This window comes from Bicyclus anynana, chromosome 18 (assembly GCF_947172395.1).
Source record: "Bicyclus anynana chromosome 18, ilBicAnyn1.1, whole genome shotgun sequence".
Taxonomy (NCBI): Eukaryota; Metazoa; Arthropoda; class Insecta; order Lepidoptera; family Nymphalidae; genus Bicyclus; species Bicyclus anynana.
The window spans coordinates 10,301,368-10,326,721 of NC_069100.1; the positions used below are offsets into that span (position 1 = coordinate 10,301,368).

Consider the following 25,354-nt stretch of genomic DNA (forward strand, 5'->3'; position numbering starts at 1 on the left):
TTATTTCATACAAATAACTTTATTTATTTTAATCATTTATTCAATTTATATAAATAATTCACAACAAGAAACCTAAAAGTTTATAACTATTCTAGAAAACTGGAAGTCGAAGTAAGAAAAGAATGCCAACAACATAATATTAAGCAGTTGATACTTTTAAATTAACGTAGACGTGTGCTCCATGGGTTGGCCAGTACATTAACGTCAAATTATTATTAACTAGCTGACGTCACGCGGTTTTACCCGCGTGGTTCCCGTCGCCTAGGAATACGGGGATAATATAGCCTATAGCCTTCCTCGATAAATGGGCTATGTAACACTGAAAGAATTTTAAAATCGGACCAGTAGTCCTGAGATTAGCGCGTTCAATCAATCAAACAAACAAACTCTTCAGCTTTATAATATTAGTATAGATTAATGGCGTCAACCTCTTTCCGTATTTCGCTTACACCCAAAAATGTGTTGCGCATAGTTTAACTTACAGGCCGCTAGTACCTACTATAAAAAACAGATATAAAAAAGTACACAAATAATATTTAATCATACTTTAATTCATACAATATTATTAAAATAATTTTATCACAGCATACTCAGTATTTTCACTATGATATCATTACTAATTTATATTTATTATTCATTAATTTTAACCATTGTAAAAGAAAAGAAACGAAAATAAACAATAGTTTAACATGCTTTACCTTAGAGCATTTTTAGTTAATTTTTAATTTAAAATAATTTGTTTTTTAAATACTCGTATCGTATTTTTTAAAATAAAATAAAAGAAACGTCGAAATAGAAATAAATACATGATTTTTTTGCACACCATTTATCATTAATCATGCTATGTTTTCTAAAAGCCAAGGTCAATATAAAAAAAAACAAATACTTATGTAAACAAAATACAATATTGGTGTAGGAATATTTTATTATCTAGCCTATACATTATTAAGTTGGTACAATTATTTAATTTTCTCCACTGGCAGCACAGTATTTACCTGAAAATAGAAAGCAGATATTGTAGTTACTTTGTTTAAAAGGACTGCCGATAGCGATGTACTTAAACTGAGTCTTGTTTTTAAAAGTTCTTGCTGGAATAGTTAAACTAAATTTTATTTTTGAAAGTACTTGCTATTTGGAATAGTTAAACTAAGTCTTATTTTTGAAAGTACTTGCTATTTGGAATAGTTAAACTAAGTCTTATTTTTGAAAGTTCTTGCTATTTGGAATAGTTAAACTAAGTCTTATTTTTGAAAGTTCTTGCTATTTGGAATAGTTTAACTAAGTCTTATTTTTAAAAGTTCTTGCTATTTGGAATAGTTAAACTAAGGGTCATTTTTGGAAGTTCTTGCTATTTGGAATAGTTAAACTAAGTCTTATTTTTGAAAGTTCTTGCTATTTGGAATAGTTAAACTAAGTCTTATTTATGAAAATTCTTGCTTTTCGGACTAGCTAAACTAAGTTTTATATTTGAAAAATCTTGCTACGTATTTAGAATAGTTAAACTAAGTCTTATTTTTGAAAGTTCCTGCTATTTGGAATAGTTAAACTAAGTCTTATTTTTGAAAGATCTTGCTATTTGGAATAGTTTAACTAAGTCTTATTTTTAAAAGTTCTTGCTATTTGGAATAGTTAAACTAAGTCTTATTTTTGAAAGTTCTTGCTATTTGGAATAGTTAAACTAAGTCTTATTTTTAAAAGTTCTTGCTATTTGGAATAGTTAAACTAAGTCTTATTTTTGAAAGATCTTGCTATTTGGAATAGTTAAACTAAGTCTTATTTTTAAAAGTTCTTGCTATTTGGAATAGTTAAACTAAGTCTTATTTTTGAAAGTTCTTGCTATTTGGAATAGTTAAACTAAGTCTTATTTTTGAAAGTTCTTGATATTTGGAATAGTTAAACTGAGTATTATTTTTGAAAATTTTTGCTTTTCGGACTAGCTAAACTAAGTTTTATATTTGAAAAATCTTGCTACGTATTTAGAATAGTTAAACTAAGTCTTATTTTTGAAAGTTCTTGCTATTTGGAATAGTTAAACTAAGGGTCATTTTTGGAAGTTCTTGCTATTTGGAATAGTTAAACTGAGTCTTGTTTTTGAAAGTTCTTGCTATTTGGAATAGTTAAACTAAGTCTTATTTTTGAAATTTTATTGCTATTTAGAATTAAGAGTAAAAAGGTGCTAAAATAGTATCATGCTTATCCTAAACTTAACATGGGTATTCATTGCTCAGAACATTTAATTAACATAGGTATTCATTGGTACGGGTTTACCTAATATGTAAGGAGTGTTTTATGGTAAGTGTTGAAAAAATGTAATAGAATAATTATGTTGAGATAGTAAATTTTTTTAACTGTGGTTTAAGATTAAAAATTTAAATCTTTACAGTTATCAGAGAGTTCTTAGTCACGACTAACGCCCGATTGACTAATTTCGTGCCATTTCAATTCTAGTATAGGCTAAGTTAGTGGTATTAGTTATGTTCGAAAGACGCAAAAATGTTTTTTTTAATCAATAACAAAAAAAATCGAAGTACTTACATCTGCTGTGTTGAATTGCCATTCCAGGTGTTGTTGTCATCATCGTCCGGCCTGTCAGCTGTCACCCTGTGTACGTTACCCCTTCTTCTGATTCCCGCAGGGTTGGCGGGCTCGTTTGGGGGGTTCGCAGGCGGGTTTGTGGGGGGGTTAGGGGTCACCGGCCTGTTCGCGGGTGCGGGGAACAAGAGGCCTTGCAGCCAGGAGTAGAGCTGGTACGACGGATCCAAGACTATTGTGGTGAATATCTGGGTGATGAACGCTGCAAAGAGAATTGGAAATTTTCTAGTTCTTGTTCGAGTAATACAATATTTAAACACTAAATATTCAATATTTAATGGAGTAGAGATCTGCGATAGATAACCCACACCCCATTTAATGAAGACTGAAAGTTTGCCATTCTCGTAAGTAAGTCATCATCAGCTTGGCAAGTTCGTGAATGACACTCCCATGATATGCAGGCGACGGGGGGGAAAGACTGCGCGGGTGTGAAATCGTGCGTGCGAGGAAGTGAGGTGCATCAGTCGTGGGTTTTTCATTCATCGCTACACGCCCCCTGGCCCGCGCGAACCGGGAGTGTTACGAACGAACTTGCCAAGCTATAACGACGCATATTCGTATTAATTTGTTATGAAACACGGCTCTAAAACTCACGTGATACAACGTCGGCGTACGCCCGACTAGTTTTGAATCTATAGGGTCCTTAGTCATGAGCTGATTCTTGCCGTCAGCACGATCCAAATTAATAACTAACCCGTATGAGTTTGAAACTCAGGCATACTCCGACGTTGTATCACGTAGTTTTAGACGTGTTTCATAATATATTAATATGAATAACACACACAATGGTTTTCAACAATTCTAAAATAAATAATATTCGGCTCACTGTTAAGCACGAGTCTCCTCTCAGAATGAGAGGGGTTAGGCTAATAATCCTCCACGCTGGCCCAATGCGGATTGGCAGACTTCACACACTGAGAAACTTTCAGCCTTGATAAAATGAGTTATATATATCGCTATCGCAAGGTCTCGTGCTATAATAATAATCGCAAACTATTGGCCTCAGCAGAGTCAGGGGACAGAACTATGCTCAGAGTAGGTACATCTACATGAGCCAATCAGAAATAAAGAAGTCCGTAATATAATGAAAATCGCATAGCACAACGAGTCGCAAAGCTGAAATGGCAATGGGCGGGGCACATAGATCGAAGAGCCGATGGACGTTGGGGTCCTAAGGCGATGTTGGAAATGATAGCATGGTGACCTTGACTTTAACTCATCTCACCAGACTGGTGAGAACGACTTTCTGTACGGGGTTGATCGCATAAAAGTAAATTTGAATTAATAATTATTAATTCAAGTGAATTTCGGTAATAAAGATTGAATCCGACTATACCGTGGTATTGAAAGTCCCAATAGAAGGCCAATGTTCTGCAGTGGACGTCCATCGGCTGACACAAAGATGAGTGGTGATAAGTTAAGTCTTAAACTTAGAATAAAGCTATGAGTACAAACGTGCATTAATCTATTAAGTTCATAACAAAATCAAATGGTATTTTTTGTTATGCAGTGAAGACTAGAATTTCCGAACTCTAAGAAAAAAAATTAACAGACGGAGTTTTGCGGTAACAAATCATAGTATGGTCTTGTGTATATTAGGCTCAGACCAATTATTGTATGGACCTGCCTCGCTAGACGTTACTTTTCTGTCAAAGTGTATGATCAACGATCTAATGCGATTATAAAAACTGTCTGTATAGAATCGATGTTAAATAGTTGTAATCGTGTTTGTCGGTTAAAGAGCTCCGTAAAAATACCTTTTTGTGTGATTGAATTGTGTAAAAAACGGGCAAAAGCTTCTAGTTTAGTATAAGATATATACAAAATCTAAGCTCGTTTTCCTCAGAAAATGACAGACAATTTTGTTCGTGACTATGAGTGCGATACAGGTCCTTTTATAATTGGTCTGAGATATTAGGTGACAAACCCCTGATACAATACAATCTATTTTACTGAAGTAAACAATATTAAAAACACTTTTACATTATTAGCTACAGTAATACAAAAGTCTTAAATGACCAATATAACATGTATCATTATTAATAAATCAATAAGTTACATATGAATAAAATTGAAAAGTCTGTTTGTGATTTAATAATTAAGTAGTATTATGTATTTTTTTAAATGTTGTGTTTCGTTATTTTTTTTATTTATATAGTATATATAAATAAATAAAATAATACAAACCACATAATATATAAGCCACAAATAATATTCATTTACAAAAAAAATCTTCTGTCTGTTTTCTGCTTCAGCTAATCTCTAGAATGGTTGAATAGATTTAATTGAAATAATTCATTACTCCCGTTCAATCGAGTCTCCACTGCACACTATTACTTTATAACTAAATAGGTACTCTATAATTTATAACTAAACACCCAGTTGTTAATACACAGTGGCGTGCAATTCATAGCTGCATAAAGTTACTGCATACCCTGAAGATTCAATATGACAGGTTCATATTGAATCTTCAGGATCTTCATTTGGAGGAGAAAATTTCCATTTTGTAGAATTTTTAAATACTACCCTAGTTAAACACCTTGTGCAAGCCACTGGTTTATAAAGCAATTAACACTCAAGCCTTTTATCATTTATTTCGTTGTAATACTAACTTGTGTTAAACAAAATCCTTGAACCTATAATCTGTAGGCCTATTATTATGCACACCACTTTATGTATATCCTGAGATGAAAGTTTTTTTTTTTTTTCTGATTGTGTAAGTGCCGTAGGCTCCTTATGGGACCTCATCGGCGTCACCGGGGGGTTTGGCCGAGCGCAGAAGCATCGCCTGATGATGAGATGAAAGACAAATGACCAATAGCGCGGCGCAATTGTAAATATCTCTCACTCTTTCATCCCATTCCAGCCCATTGCCACGAAAGAGAGAGACGAAGAGACTTCAGTTTATTCTATTTACGAGTATGAATCATTAATTTACTATTTAATTTAGTACTTATCTACAATTTTATCTTTTTCGTTATAAGATATTTCGATATACGACGCATGCTAAGCGTTCTTGAAAAAAGTAAATATAATAAAATATATTTTATTGGAACATGAAACAGGATGGATCTGAAATATCATCAGTACCTAACTTTCGAATTCTCTTACCTGTTAATGATTTGGTTGGAATCTTTTGATTCCAGAACTCTAAGTAACTCTTATATTGCTTGTTCATTGCACCATTTTTTATTACTATCTATACTTATAATAAATCTGTAGAGAGGGGGTGATTAGTATAATAAATCTGTAGAGAGGGGGTGATTAGTGATCGATACTGATGCCAAAAATGCAATCAGTAAAATTTTTGTCTGTCTGTCTATATGTTCGTTATAGAAACGAAAACTACTCGAAGGGTTTTAACGAAACTCGGTACAATTATTTTTCTTACTCCTGGGCAGGTTATAGTATACTTTTCATCACGCTACGATCAATTAGAGCAGAGCAGTGAAGGGAAATGTTGGGAAAACGGGAGAAGTTACTCCATTTTTACGATACTACTGTTAGGGCTGGATTAATCGCGTACGCAGTCGCGGGCGACCGCTAGTCTTACCTAAAGTTGGCACAAACTTTTTTATTGATATGGAAGGGGTATGTTAGTGGGTGACCAAAATGATTGCTTTTATTTATTAGTAAGCCAATGTAGCATACAATTAGTACCTTAGTCTAAAATATAAATTTAATTAACGTTACACTATATTATTATTAGATTATACATCATTTTATCTCCCTTAAATACTAAGGGTCACTTGCACCAAATTCATTCAGTTTAAATATATTCATAATTAAATTCATTCAACGAAATGTAATCTAGGCCAATATTATAAACGTGCTAATCTCAGGAAAAACTGGTCTGATTTGAAAAATTCTTTTAGTGTTAGATAGTCCATTTATAGAGGAAGGCTATAGGTTATATATTATTCCCGTATTCCTACGGGAACGGGAACCACTCGGGTGAAATCACGCGGCGTAAGCCATTATAGTTGTGTTTCTGATGACAGTTGCCATTAACACTTAACTTTACAATACGTATTTAGCAGCGCCTTAAATACTTTTTTACTTAAATAGGTTTGAGTATAATTTATTATTTCTGTGATTTTTGTGATTGTCCGTGTAATTTGCCCTTTTTTTGTAAATGTTGTATTTTTCTGATTAATAAATAAAAAAATAAAAATTTAAAGAGCGTGGTGCAAGCGACCCTTAATACTCAGTATACGAGTTATTTCAAACCTGGCACACTCAAACTCCACACTATGTGGTGTTTAGAAATAAGTTCAAAAAGTCACACAGACTAGACTAATTTACAATGTATGATTTTATATGAACACCAGATTAAAATAACTATAAATTCAATAAAGACATTTTTTTTCATATAATATTAATTATCGAAAGAAAGATAGTTAAAAAGTGCAGATTACATAACCAATTCGATAACCCTGGCTAGTCCTACTACAATGTTATTCTGTGAAAGTAAGAGCATAACAAACTTTAAACCACTCTAATTATAATGAGTTCATCCATATTAATTATTAATTATTAATATTATATAAAAATAAGTCGTGTTTCCTTCCTGACGCTATAACTCTTGTAAAGGTCTCGGGCTCCGTGAGGTTTATATCAAAGATAATAAAGGTAGGGTAGGGTAGAGGTAGAGTTAGGTAGGGGTAGTTAAAAGAAAAGTATACATCGAGTTTCACGCGGACGAAGTCGCGAGCGTTCGCTAGTTAATATTATAAATATAAAAGTGTGTGTGTCTGTCTGTCTGTTTGTTTGTCCGTCTTTCATGTCCGTGTTTGCAATTATTGCTTCAAGTAACATTGCAGCGTTGACACTTAGTAAAAAACTGTAACACTTTTTGTATTGTACAATAATATAAATAAAAAAAAACAATGTTAGAGCGGACTAAAGTTTGACGCATATATATATACAGGGTTAATTTTCGTAAATTGGCAATAATTTCAGAAATAACTTAATTTCAGATAATACTATCGATCTATGATTTCAAAAACCCTATTTAATTTTGACATTTTTTGAAATAATTTTTCCATGAAAATACACAATGTATGGACATAGTGTATCACTGCAAAATCCAGCCGCGTAAAGATACCTATACTGATTATAACTATCGCAAGGAAGCGGCTGGTAAGTAGGTAACTGTCTCTAGTCAAAACAAGTAGGTAGGTGTAGGTCCCACGTGTAAACAATCTTATCGCTCCAACCTTTTCGTCTTGCCGACAACAAACGCACCGCACCGCGGGCGCACGGTACGGGAGAAGGGGAGAGGGCGGCTTTTGTTTTAAATTATTGAATTGAATCAGTCAGTTACGTTCGTGTCCTTGACCTAATTACTGCGCGTGCTTGCAAAGTTTTAAGTTTTTAATTAAGTGACCCGTAACCGTTATGTCTCGATCAGTGTACTCAAATCGAGAATTTTATGAAATGGTGCGCTGTTACAATTTAAGTGGTGAAAGCTTAGTTCGTGCGCAAGTGTTATATCGGACTGAAAGCATACCTCGGCTGCAGATACAAGGCTTAAACCCCAGGCTGCCATCTAGAGCCACAATTTTAGCGGCAACGCAAAGACTGTTAGATTACGGGCAGTTTACCACACCTAGACATGCTAGTGGTAGAGGCGGCCACAGGCAAATTACACTTCAACTGGAAACTGAAATTTTACAGTTCTTCGAACGTAAACCCTGCGCTAGCACGATCGATGCAGCTCGACGTTTTAGTGTGAGCCAATATTACGTGTGGAAGTTACTGAACACAACGGGACTCCATCCTTACCACTACCAACGCGTACAATCTTTACACGACAACGATGGCCCTGCTCGTGTACGTTTTTGTGAGTGGTTACTTGCAAATGAAAATGTTAATATTTTATGGACTGACGAAGCATTGTTTACGCGCGTAGGAATTTACAATAGTAAAAATGAACATTTTTGGGCCTTGAGTAATCCACACGTCATTAAAAGTAGTTACCATCAAGAACGATTCAGTATAAATGTATGGGCCGGTATAATTGGCAATGTCATCGTGAGTCCTATTTTTATTGAAGGTAGATTAACGGGCGCAACCTACCTGGATATGCTTAGTGGAGTCATAGAGGAGATGTTAGATGATGTGCCACTAAACCTAATAACTAACGCAACTATTACTATCAACACGATGGTGCTCCGCCTCATTACGCAAGTGATGTGCGCAATTTCTTGAACAATAAGTACGGTAACCAATGGATTGGACGCGGAGGCCCGGTACCGTGGCCAGCTAGGTCTCCAGACTTAACCGCACTTGATTTTTACTTGTGGGGTGAAATTAAGAGACGTGTCTATGTGGAAGAGGCACAAAGTGTTGATAATCTGCGTGACAAAATAAGTGCAGCCTTTAATGATATTAAAAGTGACACAGAAACACTTAATTTAATAAAAAACAATTTAGGCAAACGTTCCCGTTTGTGTGTTCAACGAAATGGCCTACATTTTGAGCAACTTTTAAAATATTCATAAATAAACTAAATAGGTACTTAGACAATATTAATGATTAACCTGCCTGCAATTATTTATCATCTAAGTAATTGTGTTTTTCGTGTTAAATTGTTATCATAACTTTTTAAAAATATCTAATAATAAAAGACATTACGTACTTTACCCATCTTCTTAGTTAGTTTTTAATAATTGATGAGTGATCGCTAGACACTAGGTTAGTCGTGTAGGTACTTGAGCCCAGCTGATCGCATCGCGTCGAACGAGAACCGCACCGGGCGGCGAGAGAGCATTGAACTTGATTTTTAGGTAAGTGCCTACAGCATATTAGACTCATATCTTACCTACTAGTACTCTACCTACAATGTACAGTGCCCTTGAGTTTTTAAGAATTAGGATTTCATTGGAAATTTTTCAAATCCTTGTAACTTAAAAACTACCATGATTTATGCAATAATTTTCAAATTGTATTTTTATTTTGCTTTTTAAATTTAAAATTCAAAATAATGAAAGTCTATGAAAATTAACCCTGTATATATATATAGTATATAAGCATTCGCAAGGTCGTTAAAACTTACTAATAATCGAAATACATACACAAATAAAATGAATTGAGGTTAAAATGAATACACTAGGTTAAAATGATTTGCCTATGATAATGTAGACATCATCCTCCACAGTTAGTTTCATGTAGGATGGTGCGGATGACAGTTTGTTTCACTCTTGAAAGTTTGCCGCGATTCATGATAATAGTGCGTATAATGAAAGACATACAGGCGACTGTCACCGTACCCATGCTAACTGAAAAACACTGTCATCGTATTCCAGAAAGTTCTTTTGTGAATATATGTAGTGGTATGATGACAATGCTATAGCATATTATTTTTTTTAGTTTTGATTAATATTAATTAATACTGTTTAATTAATTACAATAATTGCACAGTAAAAACAACTGTGGTGTATGATGCACTATGGTTAGGCTTAATTTCAATAAATGTATTTTATTGGGTGATACAAACAGATGGGTGAAGGTCGTTTCTAACACGAGTCTTCTACTATAGAGCAAATATTTCCAAAAGTAGACAAACTGTAACTAAATACAGGGTGCTCGGGAGTATTTCCCATAACACTGGGGTTATATTCTTTACCGAAAATTAATTAAAAATGTTCAAGGAACATGAATTCTAAAAATGATATTTTCGGGGTAAATAATATTTCTTTTGTAAATAGATCTTAAAATGTGTCCCTTAGCATCCTCACAATTATGACGTAGCCAAGTTTTACGTATTTTAAAATGCAAGGATAGATAAAAGTGTTACATGGATAGTCGGAATAGGGATGATGACAGTTTTTTTAATTGTATATAAATTAAGAGTATACTAATAACAAAGCAATTTTGTAAAAGTAACAGGGTATCTGCGATCATTACTTTCGGAGCTACAGGGATTTAAAGGGTCAGTTTTGTGGCGCTGCCGCGGATCCCTGAAAAACGCTCCATACAAAATGGCACGATTTAGTGACGTCGTTGGCTCGCTGATCCATCGGTTTGTATGGGCGTTCAAACAAAATTACTAATATCTTTGTTATATTTTGTGCGTTTATGTTTATAGTTCATTTATTGAAAAATGTCACATTTAATGTAAGGAAGCTAAAACTGTATGAATTTTCATCTAATTACGATAAAAATTTTTTTATAGATTTTGAAATTTTATAATCTTATTTAATTTGCAAATATCCAGCCAATCTTTGCTTTTTATATATAAATCAGTTAACATTGACCTTATTTACCCGAATCTATCATAAAACTCAATATATTCAAACCTAGTCATCATCCAAATTGTATTTTTTAGTTAATAAAATATTAGTTATACTTTTTGGCTCCTATAAGTGGACTTGTCAACATAGCCAATTCTAAAAGGTGTGATTGTAATAACATTAATGTCAGAAATAAAATAAAATTGTTGCACACCACACTAGATTACAAAAAATTAGTAATTATTTTAAGGGCATAATTGCATAAATTTTTATAATAAATGAAGCCACTGGAATGTCTCTCAAAAAGTTCAAAGTGTTTATTAAACGCAAGCTTATATAAGTCTTATTATAGTGTTAATCTATACTAATATTTTAAAGCTGAAGAGTTTGTTTGTTTGTTTGTTTGTTTGATTGATTGAACGCGCTAATCTCAGGAACTACTGGTCCGATTTGAAAAATTCTTTCAGTGTTAGATAGCCCATTTATCGAGGAAGGCTATAGGCTATATATTATCCCCATATTCCTACGGGAACGTGAAACACGCGGGTGAAACGCGCAACGTCAGCTAGTGAGTATATAAATGATAAAAAAGCTTGGCGTTAAACTGTATTATACGACTGTGTGCTTAGTTTTTAATAAGTTTGTAAAATGGTGGTAAACAAAAAAAAACCTTGGCTGAGTTTGTTGTGGGCTCTTCTCGGACCAAGGCGCTTTTGGAACCCTCGTAACTTTAATTTTAAGTTTTCGTCTATTATTACCATCATTAGATTAAATTAAATTTTGACATATACCTGACCTTTCAAAAGTGCTTGTAAACTAAGCATAATTGAAATAAATGAATTGTGAATTTTTTTAACACCTTAAAGTTATGGGAAATGCTCCCGAGCACCCTGTATAACAATAACAAAATCTATCAACACTCGCAAGACAGTTACTTATGTACACAAATTTATTCGATAACAATTTCAGCATAGCTTCCGCTATAATGTTAATATTACACGCTGATGGTAGTATAAAAATAAATCTGCCAAACAACCCTCTATTTTATAATATTTGCAATGGGCGGGGCACATAGTTCGAAGAGCCGATGGACGTTGGGGTCCCAAAGTGCTGGAATGGCGACCCCGCACTAGTAAGCGCAGTGTTGGCCGACCCCCCACCAGGTGGACTGACGACATCAAGCGAGTCGCAGGGATTCGCTGGATGCAGGCGGCTCAGTATCGTGATGTTTGGAAGTCCCTACAAAAGGCCTATGTCCTGCAGTGGACGTCCATCGGCTGATATGATGATGATGATTATTATACAAACCAAACGTTATAATTCTATCTAAAACACATTAATTAATTAGAGGAGATTTATAACGATCGTAAAATAATATTAAAATATCGAAACACAAAGTTGAGAAATTAAATACAATATAAATCATAACGTGACGTCACAATTGTTAAGAGTAAAATAACCAATGAAGAATTTATATTATGTAAAATAAATAATTATATTTATATAAATCATTAATAATAACCTCTCCACTGTTCGGATTGATAATCATTGTTAATTAATTAAATTTAACTATAATAACCGGATGTCATAAAAGTATGAAATGGAATGACGCTACTATACGCTAGGCGGCGACACGTATCTATACGAAATAGGCGGGAAGCAGGTACTATTTGTAACACTTACTAATAATGTTGGCGAAGGTGGTGGACGGCGCGGCCACGGCGTCGGCGGCGCGGCGCGGCAGCACGAGCAGCGCGGCGGACGGCACCAGCTGCATGTGCTGCAGCGTCGCCGCCTCGTCCGTCAGCTCGCGCCGCGGGAACGCCGTCCACAGCGTGAACGACGAGCGGCTCATCTGGGGACAACAATGGGGTTTGTTCGAACGCATCAGCTCTTTGCTACCACCTCAGACCAATTATAGAAGGACCTGCATCGCACTCATAGTCTCGGACAAAATTGTCTGTCATTTTCTGAAGAAAACGAGCTTAGATTTGGCATATATCTTATACTAAACTAGAAGTTATTGCCCATTTTTTAACCGACTTCAAAAAGGAGGAGGTTCTCAATTCGGTCGGTATTCTTTTTTTTTTTTATGTATGTACACCGATTACTCAAAGACGCCTGGACCGATTTCAAAAATTCTTTTTTTGTTTGAAACGGTATAGTCCCCATTTGGTCCCATTGCCATCATGTCAAGATCTGATGATGGAATCCTGGAGAAATTGAGGGGAACTTTCGAAAATTATATGGGTGTCTAGTGTGTTCGTATACTTTTCAATTTAGTACTTTTAAGCACTACAATTTCATGAAGGTTTAAAATCGATCTGATGATGGAGCCATAAAACAGACGAGGGAACTCCTCGGCGATTTACAGCAGTTACCTTGTGTTTGGGCTTGATTAATTTGTATTAATGAGAACTTTCCACATATATAGGTTGTGACTGTCATTTAGGGGTTTGGTGATGAAGACCAAGGACAATTAAGGGAACTCCTTAACAGGTTACAGTAACTACCTTGTGTTTGACCTTGATTACTTCGTATTGCTGAGAACTTTCTACCTAGATGAGTTGTGTCTGTTATTAGGGGTCTGATGATGAAGACCAAGGTCAATTAAAGGAACCCCTTAACGGTTTACGGTAGCTACCTTGTGCTTGGGCTTGATTAATTTGTATTGCTGAGAATTTTGTACCAAGATGGGTTGTGACTGTCATTAGGAGTCTGATGTATTCGTTTGAGATGAAAATTTACACTAAAAATGGAAAAATAATAAAAATTTTAATAAAAAGAATACAACCGACTTGAAAACCTAAAAACGTACCCACTAAACTAAAAAGTGAAAAATAACATCATAATATGTTCTACCTGCTGATCAGTATGAAGGCGGTGCTTAGCCGGTGTTGTCTTATTTAACCTTTCGGACATCGTACCGGAACGCTAAATCGCTTGGCGGTACGTCTTTGCCGGTAGGGTGGTAACTAGCCACGGCCGGAGACTCCCACCAGCCAGAACTAGATCAATTAAGAAAACCTCAATCTACCCAGCTGGGGATCGTACCCAGGACCTCCGTTTTGAAAATCCACCGAGCATACCACTGCGCCAAGGAGGCCGTCAAAATCCCTGAAGCAGTCATTATGACTGTAACGTCCCCTGTCCTTACTGTAATAGCAGTCCGTCCGTCTCACCACTACACTATTATACACTATAATGGCCAGCAGCACACAACCGCCTTCTCTCGATGCCAGAGACAGACTGCCTTTCTCCCATTACCGGTGTATATACAAAACGGAGGTCCTGGGTTCGGTTTCCGGCTGGGCCGATTGAGATTTTCTTAATTGGTCCAGGTCTGGCTGGTGGGAGGCCTCGGCCGTGGCTAGTTACTACCCTACCGACAATGACGTACCGCCAAGCGATTTAGCATTCCGGTACGATGCCGTGTAGAAACCGAAAAGGTGTGTGGATTTTCATCCTCCTCCTAACAAGTTAGCCCGCTTCCATCTTAGACTTCAGTTACCATCAGGTGTGATTGTAGTCAAGGGCTAACTTGTAAATATATTATATAACTGAAGTCTAAGATGGAAGCGGGCTAACTTGTTAGGAGGAGGAGGATGAAAATCCACACACCTTTTCGGTTAATATATATATATATATATATATATACAAACACTACAATGACGTTTCCGAACGTAGTTCGTTAAGCTGCGCAATACAACATTTAAGGTGTCCGCGGTAACGAAGGGAGCGGTGGCAGGTATTAACATTTATTATTTATATTACTGAGGTATTTGTACAAAGTTGTTGCAACAATGTTGGTATATAAATAAGAGAGTATTTGATGACTTGAGCATAGTTGTTTGTTAGGCAGCGTGAATACCGTCACGTCACAATAACCCCGCGCGCGCCTGCCATCCACTCGCGGTCTCACGATTAAAATTACGATTAGGTTTCAGGTTTATATGGAATTTTACATCGCTTAACTGCCCTGTTTGTCCAGTGTTATTAGCCTCGTCCACACGTCGGCAGAGCACGCACGCACGCACGCACGCACGCACGCACGCACGCACGCACGCACGCACGCACGCACGCAAACATGCACGCACGCACGCACGCACGCATGGGAGTGGCACTCACCTGCAAGTTGTCGGAGACGTATCTCTGCACGTCGCCCAGCGTGGCGGTGACGTCGAAGTGCGCCGTGTGCGCCGCGCCGTCCGCCATCTTGAACTGCACGCGCGCGCGCCCCGTACTGTCGCCAACGCCTGATATAATATATTTTTATTATAAATCTATATCTATATTGGTAAAATCGAAAGGTCTCGTCACAAAATATCGAAAACCGCGTGACATCCAAAGATGAAATTTCGTAGGGAGTTAGTGTTGAATCCCGAATACTATTGTAGCAAATAGTAGTTTGAGACGGATATGACGTAGCTTGATCTCGTGTTAGCTGGTGTCAACGCTAGGTGGCGCGAAATGTTTCAGTAAAGAATAGGGAGTTAGGGAGGGGTTGTGGCGGGAACGACTTGCGATATAAGGCGCCCGTCGTACGGTCGCCTTCAGTATTCTATTGGCGTTCAAGCTGTCCACATTTCTTGTTGCGTATACCTTTATGGGTTGGTATGGGATAGGCGGGGAGTGCCTTGAGTGGAAAAGGGGAGTGTTAATTAACTGTGAAGGACGTCCTTAACCCTACATACAATGATCACAAGTTCGTGACTCCACTCAAAGTCATTCTCTGCCGTTCTAGGGTCTTATTATTGTAATCCAATAAATTGTTGTCTGGAAGAGATCGCTCATTAGCGATAAGGCCGCCAATTGTACATTAGTTTTTAGGTTAATTTCTTGCCTGTTATTATTATTTTAGGTGTACAATAAAGTATAATTCATTCATTCATTCATTCATCCACCTCTGAGTCTGCTAAAACTATATTAATATATTTTTTTTGATTAAAAACTCACTTGTAGGAGGGGTGATTTGCGCGGGGGCGGGCGGCGGCGCCTCTCTTGCCTTCCTCTCCGCCCTGTCTTGAGCGATCTGCTCCAAAATACGTTGTCTTGCCAGATTGTTTTCCATCTTCTCGCGTTTTCTTTCCTCCTAGTACATGAAACATTTTTACAATGTACACCGTAGAACAGCTAAGTTATGTTATTCATATGAAGGTAAGTATAAAATACTAGCAGAACCCCGTATTTTCATCGATGTAATACCCATTCCCGTGGGATTATGTGGTTAAATAAAGCTTTTGACACTTACAAATAACGTGGATTTCTATTGGTTTAAGTTTAAAAGTTTAACTTAACCTCGATGGAATAGTCCTAAACTACTTAACCAATTTTAATCTTTGCACTCTGTGTGCAGTTTGTTGCAGCTCGAAAGTTGTATAGCTTAGGGATAATGCAGGGGGTAGGGTAGGGGCAGGGTAGATTTTGGGGTAGGGGTAGGGTGGTAGTAGAATAGGATATGGGTAGGAAATGAGTCAAAGCAAAGCTTAATCGGGTCCGCTAGTATTAGTGTAGATTTGTTCCTACCTGAATTTGCTTCAGCTCCTGGTCGGCCTGCCACCTCTTTAGCTCCGCGACACCCTGGCCGACGGCACGACGTTCTATCTCTTTCTGCTTTTCCAACTACAAAACAAATATTAAGAGTATTTAAAAATATTTAATTTTCAAATTTTTATACTAAGTATACATAATGAAGTATTTATGTACACAAATTCATGATGCCCAGTGACCTAGAGACGAATATTAGCATTACATGGATTCATCAGTGGTTTTATATCATACTAGCTGACGCCGCGCGGTTTCACCCGCGTGGTTCCCGTTCCCGTAGGAATACGGGGATAATATATAGCCTATAGCCTTCCTCAATAAATGGGCTATCTAATACTGAAAGAATTTTTCAAATCTGACCAGTAGTACCTGAGATAGCGCGTTCAATCAAACAAACAAACAAAATCTTCAGCTTTATAATATTAGTATAGTTAATATGTCAATTATTTTGTGAGCTTATAAATGTTTTTGGCCTGTCTATACAAGCTGCACTATTCCCGAGTGCTATAGATTATATTTTATCTCCGTGTTCCTACGGGTACGGGAACCACGCGGGTGAAACCGCACAGCGTCTGCTAGTTAACCAATAATTGGGCAGGCGAGTCCATAACACCAATTCTAACACACGAACTAACAAAATATAGGCTATGCATATTTATTCTTACACAATTTAAAAGTAAGGAGAAGGCAAAGGGATTGTGGATAAGTTTAGTATAAAACTAGGCAATCTCTCTAATAAAATATTGTTTGATGGCAATTTCACCTCCTTTTCCTTTTCTTCCTTCTCCCGCCTTCTCGCCAATAAAATCTCTTGAACTTTATCCATTTTGTCATCAGCAGATGGACTTTCATTTTCAGTCACTGGTGCCTGTCAAATGAAATGAAATTTATTGTTAAAATAAGTCCTTTTACATTGGCGCTGAGGACCCTGATTTAAATTTGATAAACCTGTATCTCAGGATCCTCGCTCTTCCTGTTCAGGATAAAAATAATTTTGTAAAATTAAATTGGGAAAAAATTTAATTAAATTAAATTTTAATTTAATTTTATGATTAAATAAATTTATTAATAAACTAGGATTAGATACCCTATTATTAAAATTTTTATTTATATAATACGAGATTATAGTATTAACTTATTAGTAAGTAGCCTTATATGTCGACGGCCTCCGTGGCGCAGTGGTATGCGCGGTGGATTTACAAGACGGAGGTCCTGGGTTCGATCCCCGGCTGGGCAGATTGAGATTTTCTTAATTTGTCCAGGTCTGGCTGGTGGGAGGCTTCGGCCGTGGCTAGTTACCACCCTACCGGCAAAAGACGTACCGCCAAGCGATTTAGCGTTCCGGTACGATGCCGTGTAGAAACCGAAAGGGGTGTGGATTTTCATCCTCCTCCTTGACAAGTTAGCCCGCTTCCATCTTAGACTGCATCATCACTTACCATCAGGTGAGATTGTAGTCAAGGGCTAACTTGTAAAGAATAAAAAAAAAACTTATTAGTAAGTAGCCTTATATGTTGCAACATAAAAGGCTACTTTAGTTATACTAACAGAGTCGGGCGCGGGCTGGCTGGGCCCCGGCTGTTCGGTCCTGGGGCGGCGCACGCACACGTCACCGTCGCAGATGACGTCATACTCCTGGCCCGAGCCACTCGCGGAGGGGTGCTCCGTCTTCTGTACCTTCGCTGCTGGTCCTGACGTTTCTAGAGTTTCATAAAAATTGATAAGCCTTCATAAATATAAATATTAGCCACTTTTAACTTATGTACATTTTAAGAAATAAAATATCTGTCTTAAATAGTGAATCATGTTTAGAAAACCTGAGAATTTTCTTAATTCTCTGCATGTGTGAAGTCTGCCAATCCGCCAGACCAATACCAGACAAGACATTGGGCCAGTGTGGTGGACTAACCCCTCTCATTCTGAGAGGAAACTCATGATCAACAGTGAGCCGAATATAGGTTGTTAATGATTTAAGCCCCCACACTACAAATCAATGTCAATCTATGTGTTTAGCTTGGCAACTTCGTTCGTAACACTCACAGCGGTCCGCGGGGGCCGGGGGGCGTGTAGCGATGAATGATAAACCCACGACAGATGCACCTCACTTCCCCGCACGCACGATTTCACATCCGCGCAGTCTTTCCCCCCGTCGCCCGAATATCATGGGAGTGTCATCAACAAACTTGCCAGACTATAAGTGTCTGTGGCATTGCTGATTACAGATTTACAAATTCAGTCACAGTATTCTTGATGGAAAGCTAAAAGCTTAGTAAGGAACTTTGTTAGCTAGGTATAGTCAGATACAATCTTTGACGTTTCTAAACATCGTGCATTAGTGTTTTTCAAATAGCATGGGTATGGTGACAGTCATCTGTATGACGTTCAGAATACGTACTATTAACGTGAATCGCTGCAAACTTTCAAAAATGAAGCGAACTGTCACCCGCACCACCCTACATGAAATGAACTGTAAGCTGCCCAGTACAAGATCCCCGGTTACGCAGGAGCGCGACGGCAGGGCAATATATACCTCGCGCGATTTTATACCATGAAGACTAGATAAGCCAATCAGAAGATATTACAATTTTTCCATTAAAGAAAAATTAGACCCAGTTATCGTTAATATAGATAACAACCCCATTTTATGTTTGTTTACTATACTACTCCGTGGTTTAAAAAAAAATTATGTGCTATTTTATGTCTATATTTAAATGTACCTGGTTCATCATCATTAGCTGGATTTTTAGTTGCAGTTTGTGGTACACTGGGCGCGGGTTGTGGTGCACTGGGAGCAGGTTGTGGTGCACTGGGAGCAGATTGTGGTGCACTGGGAGCAGATTGTGGTGCACTGGGGGCAATCACTGCTGGGGTCACTGTGGAATCTGGTTTGGGCTGAGATTGTGATGTCAATGCAGCTGCTTCAGTTTGCATGAAATTAACAGTTTCATCTTTTATATTCCGAGATGATGTTGATGGTTGAACCGAGCCAGGTTTGTGCTCTTGGCCTAAAAACATAAGAAAATTACCAAATAAATATGAGGACATAAATATATATGATCTTGTGTTTCAATCAAAAACAAAGTATAATTCATATAAATATTGATTAATTATAATTATTATTATTTTTTCTCTACATTTATTGTGACTAATGGGCCCTAATGTGGAAGGCTACATGCGTCGACACATTAGCATTGTGTAGTGTCATATCAGGGAGACAGAATCAAGACCGTTAGCCGCAGCAGAAAAAGCAGAAACCGGTAAGTGGCTCAAGTATGCCTCTCTGACAGAGAGTTACATATTTGTACCTTTTGCCGTGAAGACCCTTGGGGCATGGAGTTGCAGTGCCAAAAAATTATACCGAATTATTTATGTTTATATGTAGTGAATATATGCTTGTTGGCTTGAGTTTTATTTTCTCAAGGCATAGTGGCAAGATGTGACCTGCTAGAATTATTGACCCACTTGGGGCAACTACTGTATTTTGTCAGAATGGTTTACTTATAATGTGCTCTCTGGGGCAGACTGACCCACTTAATCAAATCAATATACATATTCCAAAAGGCATTACTTACGATGTTCCTCTAATATGCGATCAATTCTTGTTGCCAACTGTTCAGAGTTAACCCCTGGACACACTACCTCCAGAGGTGTGCCATTGCGCCCAATGAAGAATAGAGATGGCACTGGTACAAATTGGTCTGGTATTTTTGTTAAGATAGATTATTCCACTCAAAGAATATAGAGAAAATTATATAATCCTAAGATGTTAGATAAGAAGATTATTTTCTCTACATAATATGACCCATCACAATAAAAGAGGAAGCGATAATTTTGTAATTATTGAAAAGTATGAAGAAAAATATGAAGTTGAAAGTAGACAATCATCTCTTGACCCACAGGTGACGGTGGATATTTTAATGTTTTTAACCGATTTCCAATAGGAGGAGGTTCTATGTTCGGCTGTATGTATGTTTTTTTTTCTTTACAGTATATGCTACTAAAATAAAAATATTTATTTATCAATAAATTTGCTATGTAAAGTGTAATAATGTTAAAAACTAGATATAGTATACTTCAAACTGAAAGATATGACGTTATACCAAACCAAGAGAGTGGATTCCATATCAAGAAAGCAAAAGGATACAAATTTGTGCAAAGAAGGTATAATTCTCCGAGTCACTCATCAGCTTTATAGACAGGAAGTTGCTTTCATCTGTCAGCCTCTTCAGCACAGCGCTGTCATCCAATGTAGCCGCTAACTCCAGTGAGGGCTCCTTGTCATCTATGAATCAATCATATCACATAAGCTTCTAAAGATCAATTTAATAAAAAAGCATGTGTCAGCTCCGAAGCATGAATGGAGTTTACTCTTTCAGATCAAATGTCTAGGTGTATGTTGCCCCGCAGCATACATTACGTAAGTCTCAATACTCACGCCTGCAAAAGTGAACTGCAAAAAACACAATGAAAAAATAGGGGCTTTGCAGTGGTTTAATTATAAAATCTAATAATAATAAGCTTTATTTTCCCATTTAACTTAACAATACTTAACAATATCTTAAAACTATTCTAACTAATCTATATATTCATCTAAATAGTTAATTTATGTACTAGTTAATAATGGGCCCCTTCGGGTATAAGCCTCCTCCATCTTTTTCCAATTGTCCCTTTCTTTTGTGAGTTCCATCCAACCTTGGCCAGCCACTGCGGTAATGTCATCTACCCACCTTCCTATAGGCGTTCCTACCTTCCTTTTACCAAGTGGACCTTTCCAGTAGGTAATTTTCTTAGTCCACCGTTTGTCCTTTAGCCTGCCAAGGTGGCCTGCCCATCTCCACTTAAGTCTTTGTGCATGGTCCAGAGCATCTGTGAGATTAGTTTTTTTCCTAATAATCATACTGTTTATTTTGTCAGCTTTTTTTAGTTTCAAGATACTCCTTTCCATTGCACGTTGTGTGGTGATGAGTTTATGCCTCGAACTTGTGTTGTAGACCCATGTTTGGCAGGCGTAGGTTAGGCAAGGTAGAATAGTTGTCTCCATTACAACCCTTTTTAAGTTAACAGTGTAATTTCCTTTGAAAATTTCTTTATGAGCCCAGAACTTTTTCCATGCTATATTTGCTCTTCTTTCCACCTCTGCTTTATTGTTGTCCTTGTTAAAAGAAATTTGCTTTCCTAAATAAACATAGTTCTTTACATATTCTATTATCTTATTGTCTATTTCTACCGGTTTTTGGTGGTGGTTGGTCATTATTTTTGTTTTGATAAAGTTAATCTGTAACCCTACTTTTTTGCTTTCTACACTCAGCGTCTTTATCATTTCTTGAAGTTCTGAGGCTGATTTAGCAAATACTGCAATGTCGTCTGCGAATCTTAGGTGACTTAAGAATTGGTCTATGATCCAGATTCCCTTCTTTTTCCAGTTTAATGTTTGGAATACATTTTCTAATACTGCAATAAATAGTTTTGGTGACAGTGGGTCACCTTGTCTGACACCTCTTTGTATTGCAATTTCTTCGCCTTTATTTTCTAGTTTGATTCTACTAGTTGTGTTTGAGTAAATATTTTTAATAATGTCTATATATGTGTTGTTTATATCACATGTTTCTAATGCTTTCCAAATTGAGCTGTGGTAGATGCTGTCAAAGGCCTTGAAGTAGTCAATGAAGGCAATATAAAGTGGTTGATTGTATTCACTGAATTTTTCTATTATTTGCTCGATTGTGTGGATATGGTCAGTTGTAGAAAACCCTTCACGGAAGCCTGCTTGTTCCACAGGTTGCATGCTATCTATATGAGATGAAATTCTTTTCAGCAGGATGCTTGAGAAGAGTTTGTAGATGCTGGGAAGCAGGCTTATCGGTCTGTAGTTTCCCAAATCTAGCCGGTTTCCTTTTTTGTACAATAGAATTATGCTTGATTTACACCACTGATGTGGTACTTTTCCTTGTACTAATACTTTATTAAAAAGTGTTGTTAGGAATGTGATTAATTTGCAGGCTCCTATTTTTAGCACTTCATTACTTATGTTGTCTGGGCCTGGGCTTTTGTCTGGTTTTAACTTCTTTATATAATGTAATATTTCTTTTTCAGTTATTTCCTCAACCTTTTCTATCTTTTTATTGTGATTTAACTTTTCTTCCAGATTTAACTTGTCTTCTGGTGATCTTTTATATAGTAGCTTATAAAAGTTTGTGGCGCATTGTAGAACTTGTTTTCTTGTCGTTGATTCTTTGTTGTCGTTTTCTAGTCTGCTAATCCATTTTTTGTGTGTAGTAAGTTGTTTGTTAGCTTTTTTTACACTTCGGAAGTTGTTTAGATTCCATTAAATCACTTTCTTTCTGTGATTTTCATAGTCTTCTCTAATCGCTTTACTTGTTTCTTTGTAGCAGTCTCTTGTTCTATCTTTCATTTCTTTTGTTTTTTTCTTGATCATAGTTAGTTCTGTTCTTTTTTTAATTAAATCAATCGTTCTTTTTGTGAAAATCTTGTGTTCTTTACTTTTGTCTTGTGGATCAGTTTTTACATTTGTGATGATCAAGTTTTCTAAACAATCATAATAGCTTTGTACATCTTGCTCTTCTTCTAATTTTGAAATTTGTTCGTTAATATTCTTTTCTAAGTTCTGCAAATATTCAGCTATTTCGGTGTCGGTTCTAGGTGATCTGGGCGTAGAATTGAAGTTTCTTCTACTAAGTTTTGGTTTCTCTAAATGTATGGAGGCTCTTACTAATCTGTGATCTGATTGGAAGTTTATTTTGTTTAGTACTTCAACGTTATTTATAAAATTACGTTGGTTTGTTAGTATGAAGTCTATTTCATTCTTTGTCTCTCCGTCTGAGGATTCCCATGTCCATCTTCTTGAGTGTTTTTTCTTGAAATAGGTGTTCATAATTGAGAGTTTGTGTTCCATAGCGTATTGAATAAGCCTTTCGCCTCTGTCATTGCGATTACCATACCCATATTGCCCTGTCACCAGATCTTCGTGTGGCTGAGGTTGGCCAATCTTTGCGTTGAAATCTCCCATAACTATGACTAACTTGTCGGCTAAATGGTGTGCTTTTGTTAAGTCTGTGTAGAATTTTTCTATATCTTCTTCTTTAGAATCAGCAGTGGGGGCATAAACTTGTATAATTGACATATCAACGTTGTCTATCTTGATTTGGAGCAAAGCTATTCTCTCAGATATTCCATTGAAGTTAACTATGTTATTCCTCAGCTCGTCTCTTATAAGAAAGCCCACGCCGTGTAATCCTTTAGTCTCTCCTTTATAGCAAAAAATATATTTTTCGTGTTTTTCTATTTCATTACCTAATCTTCTTACTTCTGCAAGGCCTAAAATCTGGCAATCTATGTTTTCCAAAGCGTGCGTTAGTTCTAATAATCTCTGAGGTGAGGCTAGGGTTCTTACATTGTAGGTACATACTTTCAGTTTTGTTGACTTCTTAATTGGTTTGGATTTGCAGGTGACAGTGTTTGTGTTATAAGATGGAGGGTATTGGTCGACATCCCCACGGTGACCAACGGGGTTGGGGAGCTTTATTATTTAGAATTATAAAATCTGTCATCATGTATTTATTTTTTGAATATTGGATCTTGAATAGCTCTTGGGCTCATAATTTTTTTAGCAGTCCTACCTGCCTGCCACAAAGCCTGAGTGATGTAGCTGTGGCAGTTATGCCACTGAGAATTTTTTTTTTTTCCAGGAGGAAAAAAATCCTCATGGACATCCTGAACCAGATAGTGCCGGACTCCTACTGGCTAAAAAAAGCCCCTCCTGACCCCAAGGCGTTGGTGTTCCTTCCAATTCGACCTACCACCAACACCCCTGTCAATGTATCACCGAGCTCTATTTCTTTCTCTGTCGTCCTTCTCTTTACACTTTATTATTCCTTCCAGATAAAATCTTATAGCTTCCCATTTCTCCTTCGTCTCTAGCATTATGCTGCTTAGATTTCCAACTTCTATTTCGGTCCCAACCTGACGTTTTACTAATTCTCTCTGTTGTTCAAAATTTGGGCAGTGGAATAAAGTGTGTTCCGCATCATCTTCCTCTGGGCAGTACATGCATTCAGCGGAATCTCTTTTTTTTTATGTGTTTCAGGTACTGCATAAAGACTCCGTGTCCTGTGAAGCACTGTGTCATCCAGAATGTTAGGTGTTCATGCTTTCTATTCACCCACCCCTGTATGTCGTAAATCAGTCTGTCAGGCCAGCGCCCTCTTGTTGACTGGTCCCACTCATTTTGCCACTTCTGACAATTTGTCACTATGATATTCTTTGTCATGTGCATTTTGCAATTCACTAAAGATTATAATTGCTGATACACTATCGAAATAAATGTTTTTGTGTTTAATAGTTTTTAAATTGATGAGCTCACTCTCAGTGAATTCTTATTAATGATCACAATTTAAATCTGCTCTACTGTGTAAAATACTTAGTATGCAAAATGCAAAAATAATATCCCACATGAAATTTATTCTACAAGTAAATTGAAAAAAGATCTTATCGCTAAAATGTTGCTATGACGAAAAGGTACACATGAAAATAAATAATTACCGCTTTCGAAAAGTGACGAAGCAGTGACGTAATTTAGTTTATTTTGTTGAAAATATGTGTTCCTACAAATTAACGCGCTTATAATTTTAAAGTGAGATAGCAAAAGACTATGATACATTAATGAAATTATAGAATAAAGACTCACCTGCAATGAAAACAACAAAAATTGCATTTCTTTTTTTTGAGAGAGCCACGGCCTCGGCTATGCTACCACCGTACCAGTGCATGGTGGTTCGTTATCAGTCCAGTTTTTCAGCGCAGATATCAACTTCCCGTTTCTATTTACTTCTTTTTTTACACTTTTCTGATTATATCTTCACCGCTACAAAAATACTACGAAGACATGACACAACAGATTTTGACAGCTCTGACGTGTGTTTATTTTTGTGGGGTGAAAATACCTACTTGACTTGACGTTA

The 25,354-nt window shown here is 36.7% G+C and overlaps 1 protein-coding gene across 2 annotated transcripts; it reads right to left on the bottom strand.

Moving 5' to 3' along the window:
- LOC112056109 (UBX domain-containing protein 4) lies at window positions 1-25,354 on the bottom strand. 2 transcript variants are annotated; one of them, XM_052886803.1, is made up of 12 exons: window positions 25,081-25,351; window positions 20,521-20,658; window positions 19,949-20,074; window positions 19,094-19,381; window positions 17,925-18,076; window positions 17,140-17,244; window positions 16,356-16,451; window positions 15,786-15,921; window positions 14,958-15,085; window positions 12,513-12,684; window positions 2,536-2,794; window positions 1-995 (listed from the first exon to the last, which is right to left on the bottom strand). In XM_052886803.1, the coding sequence occupies exons 1-12, from the start codon at window positions 25,160-25,162 to the stop codon at window positions 992-994; spliced, it is 1,686 nt and encodes a 561-aa protein (XP_052742763.1). In that variant the 5' UTR covers window positions 25,163-25,351; the 3' UTR covers window positions 1-991. The 2 variants fall into 2 exon arrangements, with proteins under 2 accessions (XP_052742763.1, XP_052742764.1); XM_052886804.1 differs by lacking the exon at window positions 1-995 and having other exon boundaries at window positions 2,532-2,794; window positions 25,081-25,354.